Source organism: Oncorhynchus kisutch, unplaced genomic scaffold (assembly GCF_002021735.2).
Source record: "Oncorhynchus kisutch isolate 150728-3 unplaced genomic scaffold, Okis_V2 Okis03b-Okis08b_hom, whole genome shotgun sequence".
NCBI lineage: Eukaryota > Metazoa > Chordata > Actinopteri > Salmoniformes > Salmonidae > Oncorhynchus > Oncorhynchus kisutch.
The window spans coordinates 11,331,990-11,350,678 of record NW_022261980.1 but is presented as its reverse complement, the minus strand read 5'-3'; the positions used below and the strand labels follow the sequence as shown (position 1 = coordinate 11,350,678).

General features: G+C 40.8%; 1 protein-coding gene across 1 annotated transcript; it reads left to right on the top strand.

The window, feature by feature from the left end:
- The first annotated feature begins 9,084 nt into the window (after positions 1-9,084).
- Positions 9,085-18,483, top strand: LOC116359654 (trichohyalin-like). The gene is made up of 3 exons (XM_031812827.1): positions 9,085-9,175; positions 11,365-11,457; positions 16,216-18,483. The coding sequence occupies exons 2-3, from the start codon at positions 11,369-11,371 to the stop codon at positions 18,158-18,160; spliced, it is 2,034 nt and encodes a 677-aa protein (XP_031668687.1). The 5' UTR covers positions 9,085-9,175; positions 11,365-11,368; the 3' UTR covers positions 18,161-18,483.
- Positions 18,484-18,689: the final 206 nt, after the last annotated feature.

Below are 18,689 nucleotides of genomic sequence, written 5' to 3'. Positions count from 1 at the left end.
ATAGTGTATTTCTGTACTGTTTTAGTGATTCACCATAGTGAAGGCGTAGACTCTGGTTTTCTGGGTCTCTATGTTTTTGGTTGGACATGTTTCTCAATTTCTTTCTTAGGGTTTTTACATTCTTCATCAAACCATTTGTCATTGTTGTTCATTTTCTTTGGTTTTCTGTTTGAAATTTCTAGATTTGAGAGTGAAGCTGAGGGGTCAAATATACTGTTTAGGTTTTCTACTGCCAAGTTTACACCTTCACTATTACAGTGGAACGTTTTGTCCAGGAAATTGTCTACAATTTGTTGTTGCCTAATTGTTTTTTGGTAGGTTTCCAAACTGCATTCCTTCCATCTATAGCATTTCTTAATGTTACTCAGTTCCTTTGGCTTTGATGCCTCATGATTGAGTATTGCTCTGTTCAAGTAGACTGTGATTTTGCTGTGATCTGATAGGGGTGTCAGTGGGCTGACTGTGAACGCTCTGAGAGACTCTGGGTTGAGGTCAGTGATAAAGTAGTCTACAGTACTACTGCCAAGAGATGAGCTATAGGTGTACCTACCATAGGAGTCCCCTCGAAGCCTACCATTGCCTATGTACATACCCAGCGTGCGACAGAGCTGCAGGAGTTGTGACCCGTTTTTGTTGGTTATGTTGTCATAGTTGTGCCTAGGGGGGCATATGGGGGAGGGAATGCTGTCACCTGCAGGCAGGTGTTTGTCCCCCTGTGTGCTGAGGGTGTCAGGTTCTTGTCCAGTTTTGGCATTTTGGTTGCCACAGACTAGTACATGTCCCTGGGCCTGGAAATGATTGATTTCCCCCTCCAGGATGGAGAAGCTGTCTCCATTAAAGTGTGGGGATATAGGTAGCACACAGGAGGACATAATTTCCTTTTGAATTTCTAGACAAATGTAAAATGTTCCTGTTTTGATTAATTTAATAGAGTGAGTTAGGTCTGCTCCATACCAAATGAGCATTCCCTCTGAGTCCCTTCCCTGTTTTACACCTGGTAGTTTGGTGGATGGGACGACCAGCTCTCTGTAACCTAGAGGGCAACCAGTGGGTCAGTCTCCTCTATACCACCCACCTGGTAGTTTGGTGGATGGGACTACCAGCTCTCTGTAACCTAAAGGGCAACCAGTGGGTCAGTCTCCTCTATACCATGTTTCTTGTGGGATGACAATGTCTGTATTTCCAATTTCTTTGATGAAGTCCAGGTTCCTGCTCTTTAGGCCAAAGGCAGATGACCTCAGGCCTTGGATATTCCAGGATGATATAGTGAATTCTTTGTATTCCATAAAGTGTCCAATATTGTTAGTTGTGTGGTTTGGCCTCAGGCCAGTAAGTGTGAGCAGAGCCTGCTGAGCATCTGGTACATGCCATTGGCTTGGGCGAGTGTAAGAGTGGGGGTTGGGCCTGTTTGCCTGCTCACGGCCTTGGCGTATGTGTGACTTTCATGTTGATGCCCTCTTTGCGGGAGTGGAATGTATGGGGTGGTCAGGAGGGGCATAGGTCAGATGTAGGTCCTCCCGGCGTGGGGGGAGGGGGGGGGTCCCACAGGTCTGGCAGAGTGTCTTGCTGGTCTGGGCGGGGTGTCTATTAATCTGCTGCTCCTGTGTGAAGTGTTGGGGCTGCGTTTGAGGGCGATGTCCTTTAGGGTCCGAGCGAAGGTGGGCACTGCTGCCTTGTATAGGTAGACCTGGTCATAAGAGGCTGTTCTAGTCCAGGGTGGAGAGGTGGGCACTGCTGCCTTGTAGAGGTGGACCTGGTCATAAGAGGCTGTTCTAGTCCAGGGTGGAGTGGTGGGCACTGCTGCCTTGTATAGGTAGACCTGGTCATAAGAGGCTGTTCTAGTCCAGGGTGGAGTGGTGGGCACTGCTGCCTTGTATAGGTAGACCTGGTCATAAGAGGCTGTTCTAGTCCAGGGTGGAGTGGTGGGCACTGCTGCCTTGTATAGGTAGACCTGGTCATAAGAGGCTGTTCAAGTCCAGGGTGGAGTGGTGGGCCAGATAAACATTTGGTTTTGAGGCACAGTCACAAGAAATACTTGCGTTTACCCGCTGTATGGAAGCAGGGTGGAAGTCTTTTCATGGTAGCAAGGCAGAGAAAACCACGTCTCTCTCTTTCTCTCTGAGAGATGACTGTGTCCCCAATAACACCATATTGCTTATACAGTGGACTACTTTATACCAGGACCCATTGGGCTCTGGTCAAATGTAATGTGTCCTAACAGAGTGGTCTTCTATATGTCTCAGCAGACTGTGGAGTGTCCTAACAGAGTGGTCTTCTTCTATATGTCTCAGCAGACTGTGGAGTGTCCCAACAGAGTGGTCTTCTTCTATATGTCTCAGCAGACTGTGGAGTGTCCCAACAGAGTGGTCTTCTATATGTCAGTGTCCCAACAGAGTGGTCTTCTTCTAAATGTCTCAGCAGACTGTGGAGTGTCCCAACAGAGTGGTCTTCTATATGTCTCAGCAGACTGTGGAGTGTCCCAACAGAGTGGTCTTCTATATGTCTCAGCAGACTGTGGAGTGTCCCAGCAGAGTGGTCTTCTATATGTCAGTGTCCCAACAGAGTGGTCTTCTATATGTCAGTGTCCCAACAGAGTGGTCTTCTTCTATATGTCTCAGCAGACTGTGGAGTGTCCCAACAGAGTGGTCTTCTATATGTCAGTGTCCCAACAGAGTGGTCTTCTATATGTCAGTGTCCCAACAGAGTGGTCTTCTATATGTCTCAGCAGACTGTGGAGTGTCCCAACAGAGTGGTCTTCTATATGTCTCAGCAGACTGTGGAGTGTCCCAACAGAGTGGTCTTCTTCTATATGTCTCAGCAGACTGTGGAGTGTCCCAACAGAGTGGTCTTCTATATGTCTCAGCAGACTGTGGAGTGTCCCAACAGAGTGGTCTTCTTCTATATGTCTCAGCAGACTGTGGAGTGTCCCAACAGAGTGGTCTTCTATATGTCTCAGCAGACTGTGGAGTGTCCCAACAGAGTGGTCTTCTTCTATATGTCTCAGCAGACTGTGGAGTGTCCCAACAGAGTGGTCTTCTTCTATATGTCTCAGCAGACTGTGGAGTGTCCCAGCAGAGTGGTCTTCTATATGTCTCAGCAGACTGTGGAGTGTCCCAACAGAGTGGTCTTCTTCTATATGTCTCAGCAGACTGTGGAGTGTCCCAGCAGAGTGGTCTTCTATATGTCTCAGCAGACTGTGGAGTGTCCCAACAGAGTGGTCTTCTTCTATATGTCTCAGCAGACTGTGGAGTGTCCCAACAGAGTGGTCTTCTATATGTCTCAGTAGACTGTGGAGTGTCCCAACAGAGTGGTCTTCTTCTAAATGTCTCAGCAGACTGTGGAGTGTCCCAACAGAGTGGTCTTCTATATGTCTCAGCAGACTGTGGAGTGTCCCAACAGAGTGGTCTTCTTCTATATGTCTCAGCAGACTGTGGAGTGTCCCAACAGAGTGGTCTTCTTCTATATGTCTCAGCAGACTGTGGAGTGTCCCAACAGAGTGGTCTTCTATATGTCTCAGCAGACTGTGGAGTGTCCCAACAGAGTGGTCTTCTAAATGTCTCAGCAGACTGTGGAGTGTCCCAACAGAGTGGTCTTCTATATGTCTCAGCAGACTGTGGAGTGTCCCAACAGAGTGGTCTTTTATATGTCTCAGCAGACTGTGGAGTGTCCCAACAGAGTGGTCTTCTATATGTCTCAGCAGACTGTGGAGTGTCCCAGCAGAGTGGTCCTGAATTTCCCAGTTGAAATACCCTAGCTGTATATCTGACTGGTTGTATTTTCTCAATATAATGGACCGTTAATGAACAACTAACATAGGGAAGTGTGTGTGCATTCCTGGACATGGGTGGGTCTGTATGGCTGTGTGTGCATGTGCGGCCATCTGTGTGTGTGTGGGCGTCCGTACATCTCTCTTACTCTCTCTCTCTCTCTGTGTGTGTAAAGGTTGTACTGGTACTAACAGCCAACAGTAGTGAATCCATCCGCCCTCTCCTTCTCCCTGTCCATGGAATCTTACTCATTATGATAGAAAAAGACCAATGAATTCTAGATCAGCATTACTCTGTGACACTTTGTGAATTCAGGCCCAGAAGTCTTGTGTTAGTTCAGCTCCCTGAGCTAATGTTGCCTTAGATCAAATATACTCTTATAGGGCTACAACGACCCAGGTTCAAACCCAGTCAAAAGCCTCTACATGTGACATTACAATGAGTGGGATAAACATAGAGATCCTATAATGTAATCATATGGGTGTAAATACACTTGTCGCGGTGGTCTAAGGCACTGCATTTCAGTGCTAGAGGGGTCACTACAGACTACAGGTTCGATCCCGGGCTGTATCACAACCAGCCGTGATCGGGAGTCCCACAATTGGCCCAGCGTCGTCCGGGGTTAGGGAGTGTTTGGCCATCATTGTAAAATAAGAATTTGTTCTTAACTGACTTGCCTAGTTAAATAAAGGTTAAATATTATTATAATATATTTTTTACATCGACCCCTGGATGTCCACTCTTAGGCTGCGTTGACACAGGCAGCCCAATCCTGATATTTTTTCCACTAATTGGTCTTACCAATCACATCAGATATTTTCAAATCAGATCTTGTTCAGAGCTGAACTGATTGGACAAAATACCAATTAGTGTGGGGGGGGGGGGGGGGGGGAGTTCAGAATTGGGCTGCCTGTGTAAATGCAGCATTAAATTTCCAGCTTCTAACAGGCAGACTAAAACAGATGTCTGTAATATTCGTCCCTCAACCCAGAATCCTGCTCTGTAGTTTTATGTGAGTTTTAACAGTGGCCTGGTAACGTTTAGAGTTCTTTCTAAAAAAATTAGTCCAGTGTATTAAGATGGATCTGGCCTGTTAAACATCAGACAGCGTGTGTGTGTCTGTTCAGAGAAACGACCAGATGAATCTACCGTCTGTCTCTAGAGAAATATTTAGAAAAAGGATGTTAGGCGAGACTCTCTCACACAGCATCGTTAATAATTACATATCGGTTTTTATTTTTGAGTGTTTGTGTGTGGTGACTGTATGCGAGTAACGCTGTAGGAGTAAAGTTAGTCAGTATCGCCACCTGCTGTCAGGAACAAGAACAGCAGAGGTGAGAATAAGTAAGAGATTATCAACGAGAGGCAATTAAAAATAATGAACGATTTGTTTATTTTTATTTCACCTTTATTCAACCAGGTAGGCTAGTTGAGAACAAGTTCTCATTTGCAACTGCGACCTGGCCAAGATAAAGCAAAGCAGTTCGACAGATACAACAACACTAACGGCGTTCTTCGTTTGTTGAAAGAGAGGACCGAAATGCAGCGTGGTGGTTACTCATGTCTTTAATGAATGAAAAGTGACGATACATGAAATAACTTAATAAATACAAAACAACAAACGGAACGTGAAACCTAATACAGCCTATCTGGTGAACACTACACAGAGACAGGAAAGACAAAGCGAACACAGGCTACCTAAATACGGTTCCCAATCAGAGGCAACGAGAAGCACCTGACTCTGATCAAGAACCGCCTCAGGCAGCCAAGCCTAACTAGACACATCCCTAAACCTAGCGATCCCAAATCCTATAAAACCCCAATACGAAACACAACACGTAAACCCATGTCACACCCTGGCCTGACCAAAATATATAACGAAAACACAAAACACTAATACCAAGGCTTGACAAACACAGAGTTACACATGGAGTAAAACAAACAGTCAATAATACAGTAGAAAATATATAACAAAAAGTCTATATACAGTGAGTGCAATCAAGGTAAAATAAGGGAGTTAAGGCAATAAATAGGCCATGGTGGCGAAGTAATTACAATATAGCAATTAAACACTGGAATGAAAGATGTGCAGAAGATGAATGTGCAAGTAGAGATTCTGGGGTGCAAAGGATCAAGATAAATAAGAGATTTGTGTCCCACGACGTGCTAGCGGAGGGGAACTGACCTTCCACGGAGTTACATCCTTTTCCAGAGAACACATAGAGCCCAGAGTTGATGATCCCTTTAATACCTTGGCTATAATTAAACACATTTGCCGCAAGATATGTGTTCATTTGCCGGTAGAAATGTGTTCAACATCCACTGAAGTAGCTAGCAAGTTTACTAGACAGCTTCAGGAGTTGCCGTGGTAACCAAACAAACAGACGTACTAGTTTAGCTAACTGAACCACCAGTCCTAGTTTACCAGTATGAACATCGAATTCAACAATTCCAATAATGTTTTAAATTCGACGTTTGCTTTTAAAAAGCAGCTTCAACATAGAACATGGAAGAATGAACTATAGTCATTGAATTCTACCATGCAAATATACCGTGCGTTATTTAAGCAATAAGGCCAGAGGAGGTGTGGTATATGGTCAATATACCACGGCTAAGGGCTGTTCTTATGCATCACGCAACGCGGAGCGTCTGGATACAACCCGTAGCCGTGGTATATTGGCCAGAGGAGCCGTATTGCTTTTATAAACTGGTTAGCAACGTAATTAGAGCAGTAAAACTAAACGTTTTGTCATACGGGGCATGGTGGCAGGGTAGCCTAGTGGTTAGAGCGTGGGACTAGTAACCCGAGTTGACAAGGTACAAATCTGTCGTTCTGCCCCTGAACAGGCAGTTAACCCACTGTTCCTAGGTCGTCATTGAAAATAATAATTTGTTCTTAACTAACTTGCCTAGTTAAATAAAGGTAAAATAAAAAAATACCCGCGGTATACGTTCTGATATGCCATGACTTTCAGCCAATCAGAATTCAGGGCTCAAACCACACAGTTTCTAACAGAATATAACCAACAGGGGTCAGGAGAGGCTAAGGGAGGCCCAGTAGGCTGACTGGAGAGAGAACCGTTTAAGGATAGAACATGTATAAATGCTTAATGAACTTAGTTAAACTGTCCTACCCCATCAGAACCCAAAACACAAGCTTGTTTTACTCCAATGTTTGTAAACAAACACCGTAACCTCAAAACACGGCTAAAACATATCATTGAAGGTCAATCCTTGCATCCAAAGCATGTTCTATTCATTTGAGTGGTTACATTTCTCTAGCCCCATCCCTAAACCTTTTACCAAACCAGTGGTTACATTTCTCTAGCCCCATCCCTAAACCTTTTACCAAACCAGTGGTTACATTTCTCTAGCCCCATCCCTAAACCTTTTACCAAACCAGTGGTTACATTTCTCTAGCCCCATCCCTAAACCTTTTACCAAACCAGTGGTTACATTTCTCTAGCCCCATCCCTAAACCTTTTACCAAACCAGTGGTTACATTTCTCTAGCCCCATCCCTAAACCTTTTACCAAACCAGTGGTTACATTTCTCTAGCCCCATCCCTAAACCTTTTACCAAACCAGTGGTTACATTTCTCTAGCCCCATCCCTAAACCTTTTACCAAACCAGTGGTTACATTTCTCTAGCCCCATCCCTAAACCTTTTACCAAACCAGTGGTTACATTTCTCTAGCCCCATCCCTAAACCTTTTACCAAACCAGTGGTTACATTTCTCTAGCCCCATCCCTAAACCTTTTACCAAACCAGTGGTTACATTTCTCTAGCCCCATCCCTAAACCTTTTACCAAACCAGTGGTTACATTTCTCTAGCCCCATCCCTTACCCTTTTACCAAACCAGTGGTTACATTTCCCTAGCCCCATCCCTAAACCTTTTACCAAACCAGTGGTTACATCTCCCTAGCCCCATCCCTAAACCTTTTACCAAACCAGTGGTTACATTTCTCTAGCCCCATCCCTAAACCTTTTACCAAACCAGTGGTTACATTTCTCTAGCCCCATCCCTAAACCTTTTACCAAACCAGTGGTTACATTTCTCTAGCCCCATCCCTAAACCTTTTACCAAACCAGTGGTTACATTTCTCTAGCCCCATCCCTAAACCTTTTACCAAACCAGTGGTTACATTTCTCTAGCCCCATCCCTAAACCTTTTACCAAACCAGTGGTTACATTTCTCTAGCCCCATCCCTAAACCTTTTACCAAACCAGTGGTTACATTTCTCTAGCCCCATCCCTAAACCTTTTACCAAACCAGGGGTTACATTTCTCTAGCCCCATCCCTAAACCTTTTACCAAACCAGGGGTTACATTTCTCTAGCCCCATCCCTAAACCTTTTACCAAACCAGGGGTTACATTTCTCTAGCCCCATCCCTAAACCTTTTACCAAACCAGGGGTTACATTTCTCTAGCCCCATCCCTAAACCTTTTACCAAACCAGGGGTTACATTTCTCTAGCCCCATCCCTAAACCTTTTACCAAACCAGTGGTTACATTTCTCTAGCCCCATCCCTAAACCTTTTACCAAACCAGGGGTTACATTTCTCTAGCCCCATCCCTAAACCTTTCACCAAACCAGTGGTTACATTTCTCTAGCCCCATCCCTAAACCTTTTACCAAACCAGTGGTTACATTTCTCTAGCCCCATCCCTAAACCTTTTACCAAACCAGGGGTGGCTGTCCACCTTGTTGTTGTTTCAACAGCAGATGGTTTCCTTAAAAATCATCCTCCAAATCTGAACTTATTGATGATGACAACAATGTCATTTATTATTTATAAAACCACTGATGATTTTAGAGGGGAGAAGAAGATATCTCTGAGAGATTTAAGGAACAGCTTTACTTATTGATGATGACAACAATGTCCTTTATTATTTATAAAACCACTGATGATTTTAGAGGGGAGGAGAAGATATCTCTGAGAGATTTAAGGAACAGCTTTACTTATGGATAATGACAACAATTATTGAATATTATCAATAAAGTGGAATGGATTCAAAACATGTGTTCTTGCGAAGTGTGATGTATGTGGCTCTGGGAGTAGTTTTGTGTGAAACATGAAGACTAGGCTTTAGCTCAGCAGGCTAACAGAGACACGCAGGACATCCAGGGTTTCTCGTCAGTCATAAAGTCCATAAAGGATATTGTTGGAATGATTAAGCAGGGACCTTCGTGTGTGTGTGTGTGTGTGTGTGTGTGTGTGTGTGTGTGTGTGTGTGTGTGTGTGTGTGTGTGTAAAACTGCACACTTTATTGCTTTGCAGGGACAAAGTCCCAAAACCCCGTTTTATCAGAAAACATTCATAGTGAAAGTTAGAAAAGAACAAGCCACGGAAAGCAAGAGCAAGTGACACAATTCTGTCGGATAAAATTAGGAGGCTTCTCTCAGGTATGTATGTGATCAGTGATTGGACATTGACAGTTACGGTACCTGTAGGTTGTTTTATGAGCATTCTCCTTTCTGGTTCAATGAAAAGTGAACCTCTTCAGAGGTTTAACAGCAGATTGATTTATCTGGCAGTTCTTTTCTTATTGATCATAATTTGATTGTTCACGTCAGATAACATACTGTATGTTTGTGACTATTACTACAATTTCTTAGTAATGTTATAGTGTATAATAGATGTGTCTGTATCATGTCTCTTAGTAATGTTATAGTTTATAATAGGTGTGTCTGTATCATGTCTCTTAGTAATGTTATAGTTTATAATAGATGTGTCTGTATCATGTCTCTTAATGTTATAGTTTATAATAGATGTGTCTGTATCATGTCTCTTAGTAATGTTATAGTTTATAATAGATGTGTCTGTATCATGTCTCTTAGTAATGTTATAGTTTATAATAGATGTGTCTGTATCATGTCTCTTAATGTTATAGTTTATAATAGGTGTGTCTGTATCATGTCTCTTAGTAATGTTATAGTTTATAATAGATGTGTCTGTATCATGTCTCTTAGTAATGTTATAGTTTATAATAGGTGTGTCTGTATCATGTCTCTTAATGTTATAGTTTATAATAGATGTGTCTGTATCATGTCTCTTAGTAATGTTATAGTTTATAATAGGTGTGTCTGTATCATGTCTCTTAGTAATGTTATAGTTTATAATAGGTGTGTCTGTATCATGTCTCTTAATGTTATAGTTTATAATAGGTGTGTCTGTATCATGTCTCTTAGTAATGTTATAGTTTATAATAGGTGTGTCTGTATCATGTCTCTTAATGTTATAGTTTATAATAGGTGTGTCTGTATCATGTCTCTTAGTAATGTTATAGTTTATAATAGGTGTGTCTGTATCATGTCTCTTAATGTTATAGTTTATAATAGGTGTGTCTGTATCATGTCTCTTAGTAATGTTATAGTTTATAATAGATGTGTCTGTATCATGTCTCTTAGTAATGTTATAGTTTATAATAGATGTGTCTGTATCATGTCTCTTAATGTTATAGTTTATAATAGATGTGTCTGTATCATGTCTCTTAGTAATGTTATAGTTTATAATAGATGTGTCTGTATCATGTCTCTTAGTAATGTTATAGTTTATAATAGATGTGTCTGTATCATGTCTCTTAATGTTATAGTGTATAATAGGTGTGTCATGTCCTAGGAGGCTGGTGCTGCAGTGACTCAATCTGTGTTGTTGGTCTGGTGTTATCTCCATTCACAGGGTCTAAAGGTTCCACATTGTTATAGGGTCTATGACAGTTACAAATAATGGTATAATTATGCAGTCAATTTCTTAGAATTGGTCCCAATAGCTCTTTCTCAGATCTACATTCAGTTAGATGTGTTGAAGAAGGGTTTCATTGATCTATTTTATACTTGTTCTTTAGTCGGTGTATATTTTTCACTTTTCAACCCTTATTGGTGGGTCGCGACTCAACAGACACAGCAGTTGGTGGGTCGCGACTCAACAGACGCCTCAGTTGGTGGGTCACGACTCAACAGATACCTCAGTTGGTGGGTCACGACTCAACGGATACCGCAGTTGGTGGGTCGCGACTCAACAGACACCTCAGTTGGTGGGTCACGAAGCAAAATATGTGAGAACTCCTAGTCTACATAGATAGACCATATAACAATCTGAAACTTTTAGGTGGTTCATTATGCATCTTGTACTGTGTCTCTGTGTTGTTATAGGACTATAATAGGTGTCTGTGTACTGTCTCTCTGTGTTGTTATAGGACTATAATAGGTGTCTGTGTACTGTCTCTCTGTGTTGTTATAGGACTATAATAGGTGTCTGTGTACTGTCTGTGTTGTTATAGGACTATAATAGGTGTCTGTGTACTGTCTCTCTGTGTTGTTATAGGACTATAATAGGTGTCTGTGTACTGTCTGTGTTGTTATAGGACTATAATAGGTGTCTGTGTACTGTCTCTCTGTGTTGTTATAGGACTATAATAGGTGTCTGTGTACTGTCTCTCTGTGTTGTTATAGGACTATAATAGGTGTCTGTGTACTGTCTCTCTGTGTTGTTATAGGACTATAATACATGTCAGTTAAGAACAAATTCTTATTTACAATGACGACTCTCTGATCCTGAGAGTTTCTCTCTTCTGGTTTTCTGTTCCCTCCAGTTGTATGTCAGTAACATCAATGAAGAGTGACCGTTCAATGGATTCCCCTTGTTATTTCAAAGAGAGAGAAAAGGTCTCTCAGCCAAAAGCAGAGTAAGACCCTTTATTCTACCTTCCAAAACAGAGAAACTACAAGGATGCTACTGCTCTACCTCATTATAATAACATATTAAAGGATGCTACTGCTCTACCAGCGTATAATAAAATATTCAAGGATGCTACTGCTCTACCAGCGTATAATAAAATATTCAAGGATGCTACTGCTCTACCAGCGTATAATAAAATATTCAAGGATGCTACTGCTTCACCTCATTATAATAACATATTAATAACATATTAAAGGATGCTACTGCCTTACCTCATTATAATAAAATATTAAAGGATGCTACTGCTTTACCTCATTATAATAACATATTAAAGGATGCTACTGCTTTACCTCATTATAATAACATATTAAAGGATGCTACTGCTTTACCTCATTATAATAACATATTAAAGGATGCTACTGCTTTACCTCATTATAATAACATATTAAAGGATGCTACTGCTTTACCTCATTATAATAACATATTAAAGGATGCTACTGCTTTACCTCATTATAATAAAATATTAAAGGATGCTACTGCTTTACCTCATTATAATACCATATTAAAGGATGCTACTGCTTTACCTCATAATAACATATTAATAACATATTAAAGGATGCTACTGCTTTACCCCATTATAATAACATATGAAAGGATGCTACTGCCTTACCTCATTATAATAAAATACTAAAGGATGCTACTGCTTTACCTCATTATAATAACATATTAAAGGATGCTACTGCTTTACCTCATTATAATAAAATATTGAAGGATGCTACTGCTTTACCTCATTATAATAAAATATTAAAGGATGCTACTGCTTTACCTCATAATAAAATATTAAAGGATGCTACTGCTTTACCTCATTATAATAAAATATTAAAGGATGCTACTGCTTTACCAGCGTATAATAAAATATTAGAGGATGCTACTGCTTTACCTCATTATAATAAAATATTAAAGGATGCTACTGCTTTACCTCATTATAATAAAATATTAAAGGATGCTACTGCTTTACCTCATTATAATAACATATTAAAGGATGCTACTGTTTTACCAGCGTATAATAAAATATTGAAGGATGCTACTGCTTTACCTCATTATAATAACATTAAAGGATGCTACTGCTTTACCTCATTATAATAAAATATTAAAGGATGCTACTGCTTTACCAGCGTATAATAAAATATTAAAGGATGCTACTGCTTTACCTCATTATAATAAAATATTAAAGGATGCTACTGCTTTACCTCATTATAATACCATATTAAAGGATGCTACTGCTTTACCTCATTATAATAAAATATTAAAGGATGCTACTGCTTTACCTCATTATAATAAAATATTAAAGGATGCTACTGCTTTACCAGCGTATAATAAAATATTAGAGGATGCTACTGCTTTACCTCATTATAATAACATATTAAAGGATGCTACTGCTTTACCAATGTATAATAAAATATTAAAGGATGCTACTGCTTTACCTCATTATAATAACATATTAAAGGATGCTACTGCTTTACCTCATTATAATAAAATATTAAAGGATGCTACTGCTTTACCTCATAATACCATATTAAAGGATGCTACTGCTTTACCTCATTATAATAAAATATTAAAGGATGCTACTGCTTTACCTCATTATAATAACATATTAAAGGATGCTACTGCTTTACCTCATTATAATAACATATTAAAGGATGCTACTGCTTTACCTCATTATAATAACATATTAAAGGATGCTACTGCTTTACCTCATTATAATAAAATATTAAAGGATGCTACTGCTTTACCTCATTATAATACCATATTAAAGGATGCTACTGCTTTACCTCATAATAACATATTAATAACATATTAAAGGATGCTACTGCTTTACCCCATTATAATAACATATGAAAGGATGCTACTGCCTTACCTCATTATAATAAAATACTAAAGGATGCTACTGCTTTACCTCATTATAATAACATATTAAAGGATGCTACTGCTTTACCTCATTATAATAAAATATTGAAGGATGCTACTGCTTTACCTCATTATAATAAAATATTAAAGGATGCTACTGCTTTACCTCATAATAAAATATTAAAGGATGCTACTGCTTTACCTCATTATAATAAAATATTAAAGGATGCTACTGCTTTACCAGCGTATAATAAAATATTAAAGGATGCTACTGCTTTACCTCATTATAATAAAATATTAAAGGATGCTACTGCTTTACCTCATTATAATAAAATATTAAAGGATGCTACTGCTTTACCTCATTATAATAACATATTAAAGGATGCTACTGTTTTACCAGCGTATAATAAAATATTGAAGGATGCTACTGCTTTACCTCATTATAATAACATTAAAGGATGCTACTGCTTTACCTCATTATAATAAAATATTAAAGGATGCTACTGCTTTACCAGCGTATAATAAAATATTAAAGGATGCTACTGCTTTACCTCATTATAATAAAATATTAAAGGATGCTACTGCTTTACCTCATTATAATACCATATTAAAGGATGCTACTGCTTTACCTCATTATAATAAAATATTAAAGGATGCTACTGCTTTACCTCATTATAATAAAATATTAAAGGATGCTACTGCTTTACCAGCGTATAATAAAATATTAGAGGATGCTACTGCTTTACCTCATTATAATAACATATTAAAGGATGCTACTGCTTTACCAATGTATAATAAAATATTAAAGGATGCTACTGCTTTACCTCATTATAATAACATATTAAAGGATGCTACTGCTTTACCTCATTATAATAAAATATTAAAGGATGCTACTGCTTTACCTCATAATACCATATTAAAGGATGCTACTGCTTTACCTCATTATAATAAAATATTAAAGGATGCTACTGCTTTACCTCATTATAATAAAATATTAAAGGATGCTACTGCTTTACCAGCGTATAATAAAATATTAGAGGATGCTACTGCTTTACCTCATTATAATAACATATTAAAGGATGCTACTGCTTTACCAATGTATAATAAAATATTAAAGGATGCTACTGCTTTACCTCATTATAATAACATATTAAAGGATGCTACTGCTTTACCTCATTATAATAAAATATTAAAGGATGCTACTGCTTTACCTCATTATAATAAAATATTAAAGGATGCTACTGCTTTACCAGCGTATAATAAAATATTAGAGGATGCTACTGCTTTACCTCATTATAATAACATATTAAAGGATGCTACTGCTTTACCAATGTATAATAAAATATTAAAGGATGCTACTGCTTTACCTCATTATAATAACATATTAAAGGATGCTACTGCTTTACCTCATTATAATAAAATATTAAAGGATGCTACTGCTTTACCTCATTATAATAAAATATTAAAGGATGCTACTGCTTTACCAGCGTATAATAAAATATTAGAGGATGCTACTGCTTTACCTCATTATAATAACATATTAAAGGATGCTACTGCTTTACCAATGTATAATAAAATATTAAAGGATGCTACTACTTTACCTCATTATAATAACATATTAAAGGATGCTACTGCTTTACCTCATTATAATAAAATATTAAAGGATGCTACTGCTTTACCTCATTATAATACCATATTAAAGGATGCTACTGCTTTACCTCATTATAATAAAATATTAAAGGATGCTACTGCTTTACCTCATTATAATAAAATATTAAAGGATGCTACTGCTTTACCAGCGTATAATAAAATATTAGAGGATGCTACTGCTTTACCTCATTATAATAACATATTAAAGGATGCTACTGCTTTACCAATGTATAATAAAATATTAAAGGATGCTACTGCTTTACCTCATTATAATAACATATTAAAGGATGCTACTGCTTTACCTCATTATAATAAAATATTAAAGGATGCTACTGCTTTACCTCATTATAATAACATATTAAAGGATGCTACTGCTTTACCAATGTATAATAAAATATTAAAGGATGCTACTGCTTTACCAGCGTATAATAAAATATTAAAGGATGCTACTGCTTTACCTCATTATAATAAAATATTAAAGGATGCTACTGCTTTACCTCATTATAATAACATATTAAAGGATGCATACTGTAGTGAAACAGATCAAGGTTATTATATACTGAACTAAAATATAATGTTTCATGTTTCATGAGCTGAAATAAAAGACCCAAGAAATGTTCCATATGAACAAAAAGCTGATTTCTCTCCAATGTTGTGCACAGATCCATACAAATTTGAAGGGGTGTCCACATACTTTTTTATATGCTGTATAGTGTACATTTCTGCAACAAGTAGGAGCGTTGAAGTATGACTCTAAACTTCTCTGCTGTTTGGTTCCCGTAGCTACCGCGGTTAGCAGAGTGAACCGCACCCCAGCACAGATTCTCTGTGTGATTGTGTGAGACCAAAGTCTTGCATCGTCTCAATGGCCGATTCTGGGCGGATCACTTTTGTCAAGTCATTCAAAGTGTTTTCCATTCTGGGGATAAACATTTTCTGACTAAATGTCGAATTGATGAACTTTACAAAAAAATCATGTGATCTAAGGTCATGAAGTGTCGACTGCAAGTTTCTGCAGTTGCTCTTCAACTTCATCCTGTTGCATTGTGGGAGGATCATGTAGTTGATAGAATGTGTAGTAAATCTAACATGTGTTTTATTGATTCATGTAGGTGATAGAATGTGTAGTAAATCTAACATGTGTTTTATTGATCCATGTATTCGATTAGTAGGTCATTCCTCTTTTCTTTTCCCAATCAATAACCAGACCAGGAGAACCATGTGACATCTGCTCTGAGCGCAGAGCCATGAAGCTTTGTCTGACCTGCTCTGTCTACTACTGTGAGAAACACATGAGGAAGCACTTCATAATACAAGCACTGAGGAGACACGTCATGGTGGATGTCACTGAAGAAGTCATACTACAGAGAAACACCTCGGAGAAGAAGAGGAGAGAGGAGCAGGAGGAAGAGGGAAGGAGAGAGGGACAGGAGGAGGGGCTGAGGTGGCAGACGAGGAAGGAGGACTTTAGGGAAGAGGAGAGGGGGCACCATGAGGATGGGGAACAACAGTGCAGAGAGAAGGAGAGGGAGAGAGAGAGGGAGAAGGAGAGAGAGAGGGAGAGAGAGAGGAAGAAGGAGGGAGAGAGAGAGAGGGAGAAGCAGCAGCAATCGTTAGGGGACTCCTACGGCTATACTGGCCAGGTCCAGCCTGAGACATCCAGGGTAGACAGGGCAAAGTCCAAATCCATTCCTGAGCTGGACCATGTGGAGAAACCAGAGATCAACGTGACTAGCAGTGACGGGCTGGGTGAGGCATCATGGATAAAGGGCCAGCAGAACCTGCCCAAGGTGCAGCTGGAGAGGCAGCAGAACCTGCCCAAGGAGCAGCTGGAGAGGCAACAGAACCTGCCCAAGGAGCAGCTGGAGAGGCAGCAGAACCTGCCCAAGGTGCAGCTGGAGAGGCAGCAGAACCTGCCCAAGGAGCAGCTGGAGAGGCAGCAGAACCTGCCCAGGGCGCAGCTGGAGAGGCAGCAGAACCTGCCCAAGGAGCAGCTGGAGAGGCAGCAGAACCTGCCCAAGGAGCAGCTGGAGAGGCAGCAGAACCTGCCCAAGGAGCAGCTGGAGAGGCAGCAGAACCTGCCCAAGGAGCAGCTGGAGAGGCAGCAGATCCTGCCCAAGGAGCAGCTGGAGAGGCAGCAGAACCTGCCCAAGGCACAGCTGGAGAGGCAGCAGATCCTGCCCAAGGAGCAGCTGGAGAGGCAGCAGATCCTGCCCAAGGAGCAGCTGGAGAGGCAGCAGATCTTGCCCAAGGAGCAGCTGGGGAGGCAGCAGAACCTGCCCAAGGAGCAGCTGGAGAGGCAGCAGAGCCTGCCCAAGGCGCAGCTGGAGAGGCAGCAGATCTTGCCCAAGGAGCAGCTGGGGAGGCAGCAGAACCTGCCCAAGGAGCAGCTGGAGAGGCAGCAGAACCTGCCCAAGGCACAGCTGGAGAGGCAGCAGATCCTGCCCAAGGAGCAGCTGGAGAGGCAGCAGATCTTGCCCAAGGCGCAGCTGGAGAGGCAGCAGAACCTGCAGATGAAAAAGAAAGTCAGACTACGCAACGACGACAGCTGGATCCGCCAGTGTTCCACCAGCAAGCCTCCTGCCACCGGACCCATCAGGAAAGGCAAGTCTCTCGACAACCTGGACATCTGCTCTTCCTGGCACTCGTCGTGGACACCGGAGAGCACCTCCTCCATCCTCAACTACAGTTGGCCTCACTCTGCCCTCAACAGCTACATCGGCCGGGTCGGAGGTCATTCCGGCTCAGCCACGATGTCCTCTCTCTCCATGAGCTCCCTCAGAGGAGCCGGGGTTGGAAGCAACCAGTCTTCATGGTCCCAGCGCTCTCCCTCACCCTCCTCCTCCTCTTCCCCCTCCCCTTCTACTGGCCCCAAGTCCCAGTCATTCCTATCCGTGCATGAAAGCAGCAGGACAGTGAGTGGCAAGGAAATGTGTACGTTGTGTGACACGGCGCTGGTCAAGGGAGCCGCCATGGTCATCGAGTCCCTGGGACTCGTTTATCATTTGACGTGTTTCAAGTGCATCAACTGTAAGTCCGAGCTGCTGGGCGCATCGGAGGTCGGAGCGGAGGTCAGAATACGGAACCGACATCTCTTCTGTGACTCCTGCTACGTGATTGAAAAGTGGACAGTCAACCTCCGTGAGAAATGAGTCAAAAGATTTTCAGAAGTAAAAGCAAGATACGCCAGTAGTGTTGTTTCCAAAGGGAGCAAATGAAACACAGTGGGCAGAACAAGGAGTTTCAAGTGAAGTTGTATTGTCACATGCACAGGATTAAGCAGGTCGAACACAGTACAGTGAAACGTTAACTTGTGACCTCTTTCCCAACGATGCACAAGGAAGCCAGTGAGAAAGAAATAACAACAGGACATGAGAGAAGAAACATGAGGATGCTGTTATATACAGGTCTGATATACTGGTCTGGTATACAGGTCTGGTATACAGGTCTGATATACAGGTCTGATATACAGGTCTGATATACAGGTCTGGTATACTGGTCTGATATACAGGTCTGATATACAGGTCTGGTATACTGGTCTGATATACAGGTCTGGTATACAGGTCTGATATACAGGTCTGGTATACAGGTCTGATATACAGGTCTGGTATACAGGTCTGATATACAGGTCTGGTATACAGGTCTGATATACAGGTCTGATATACAGGTCTGGTATACTGG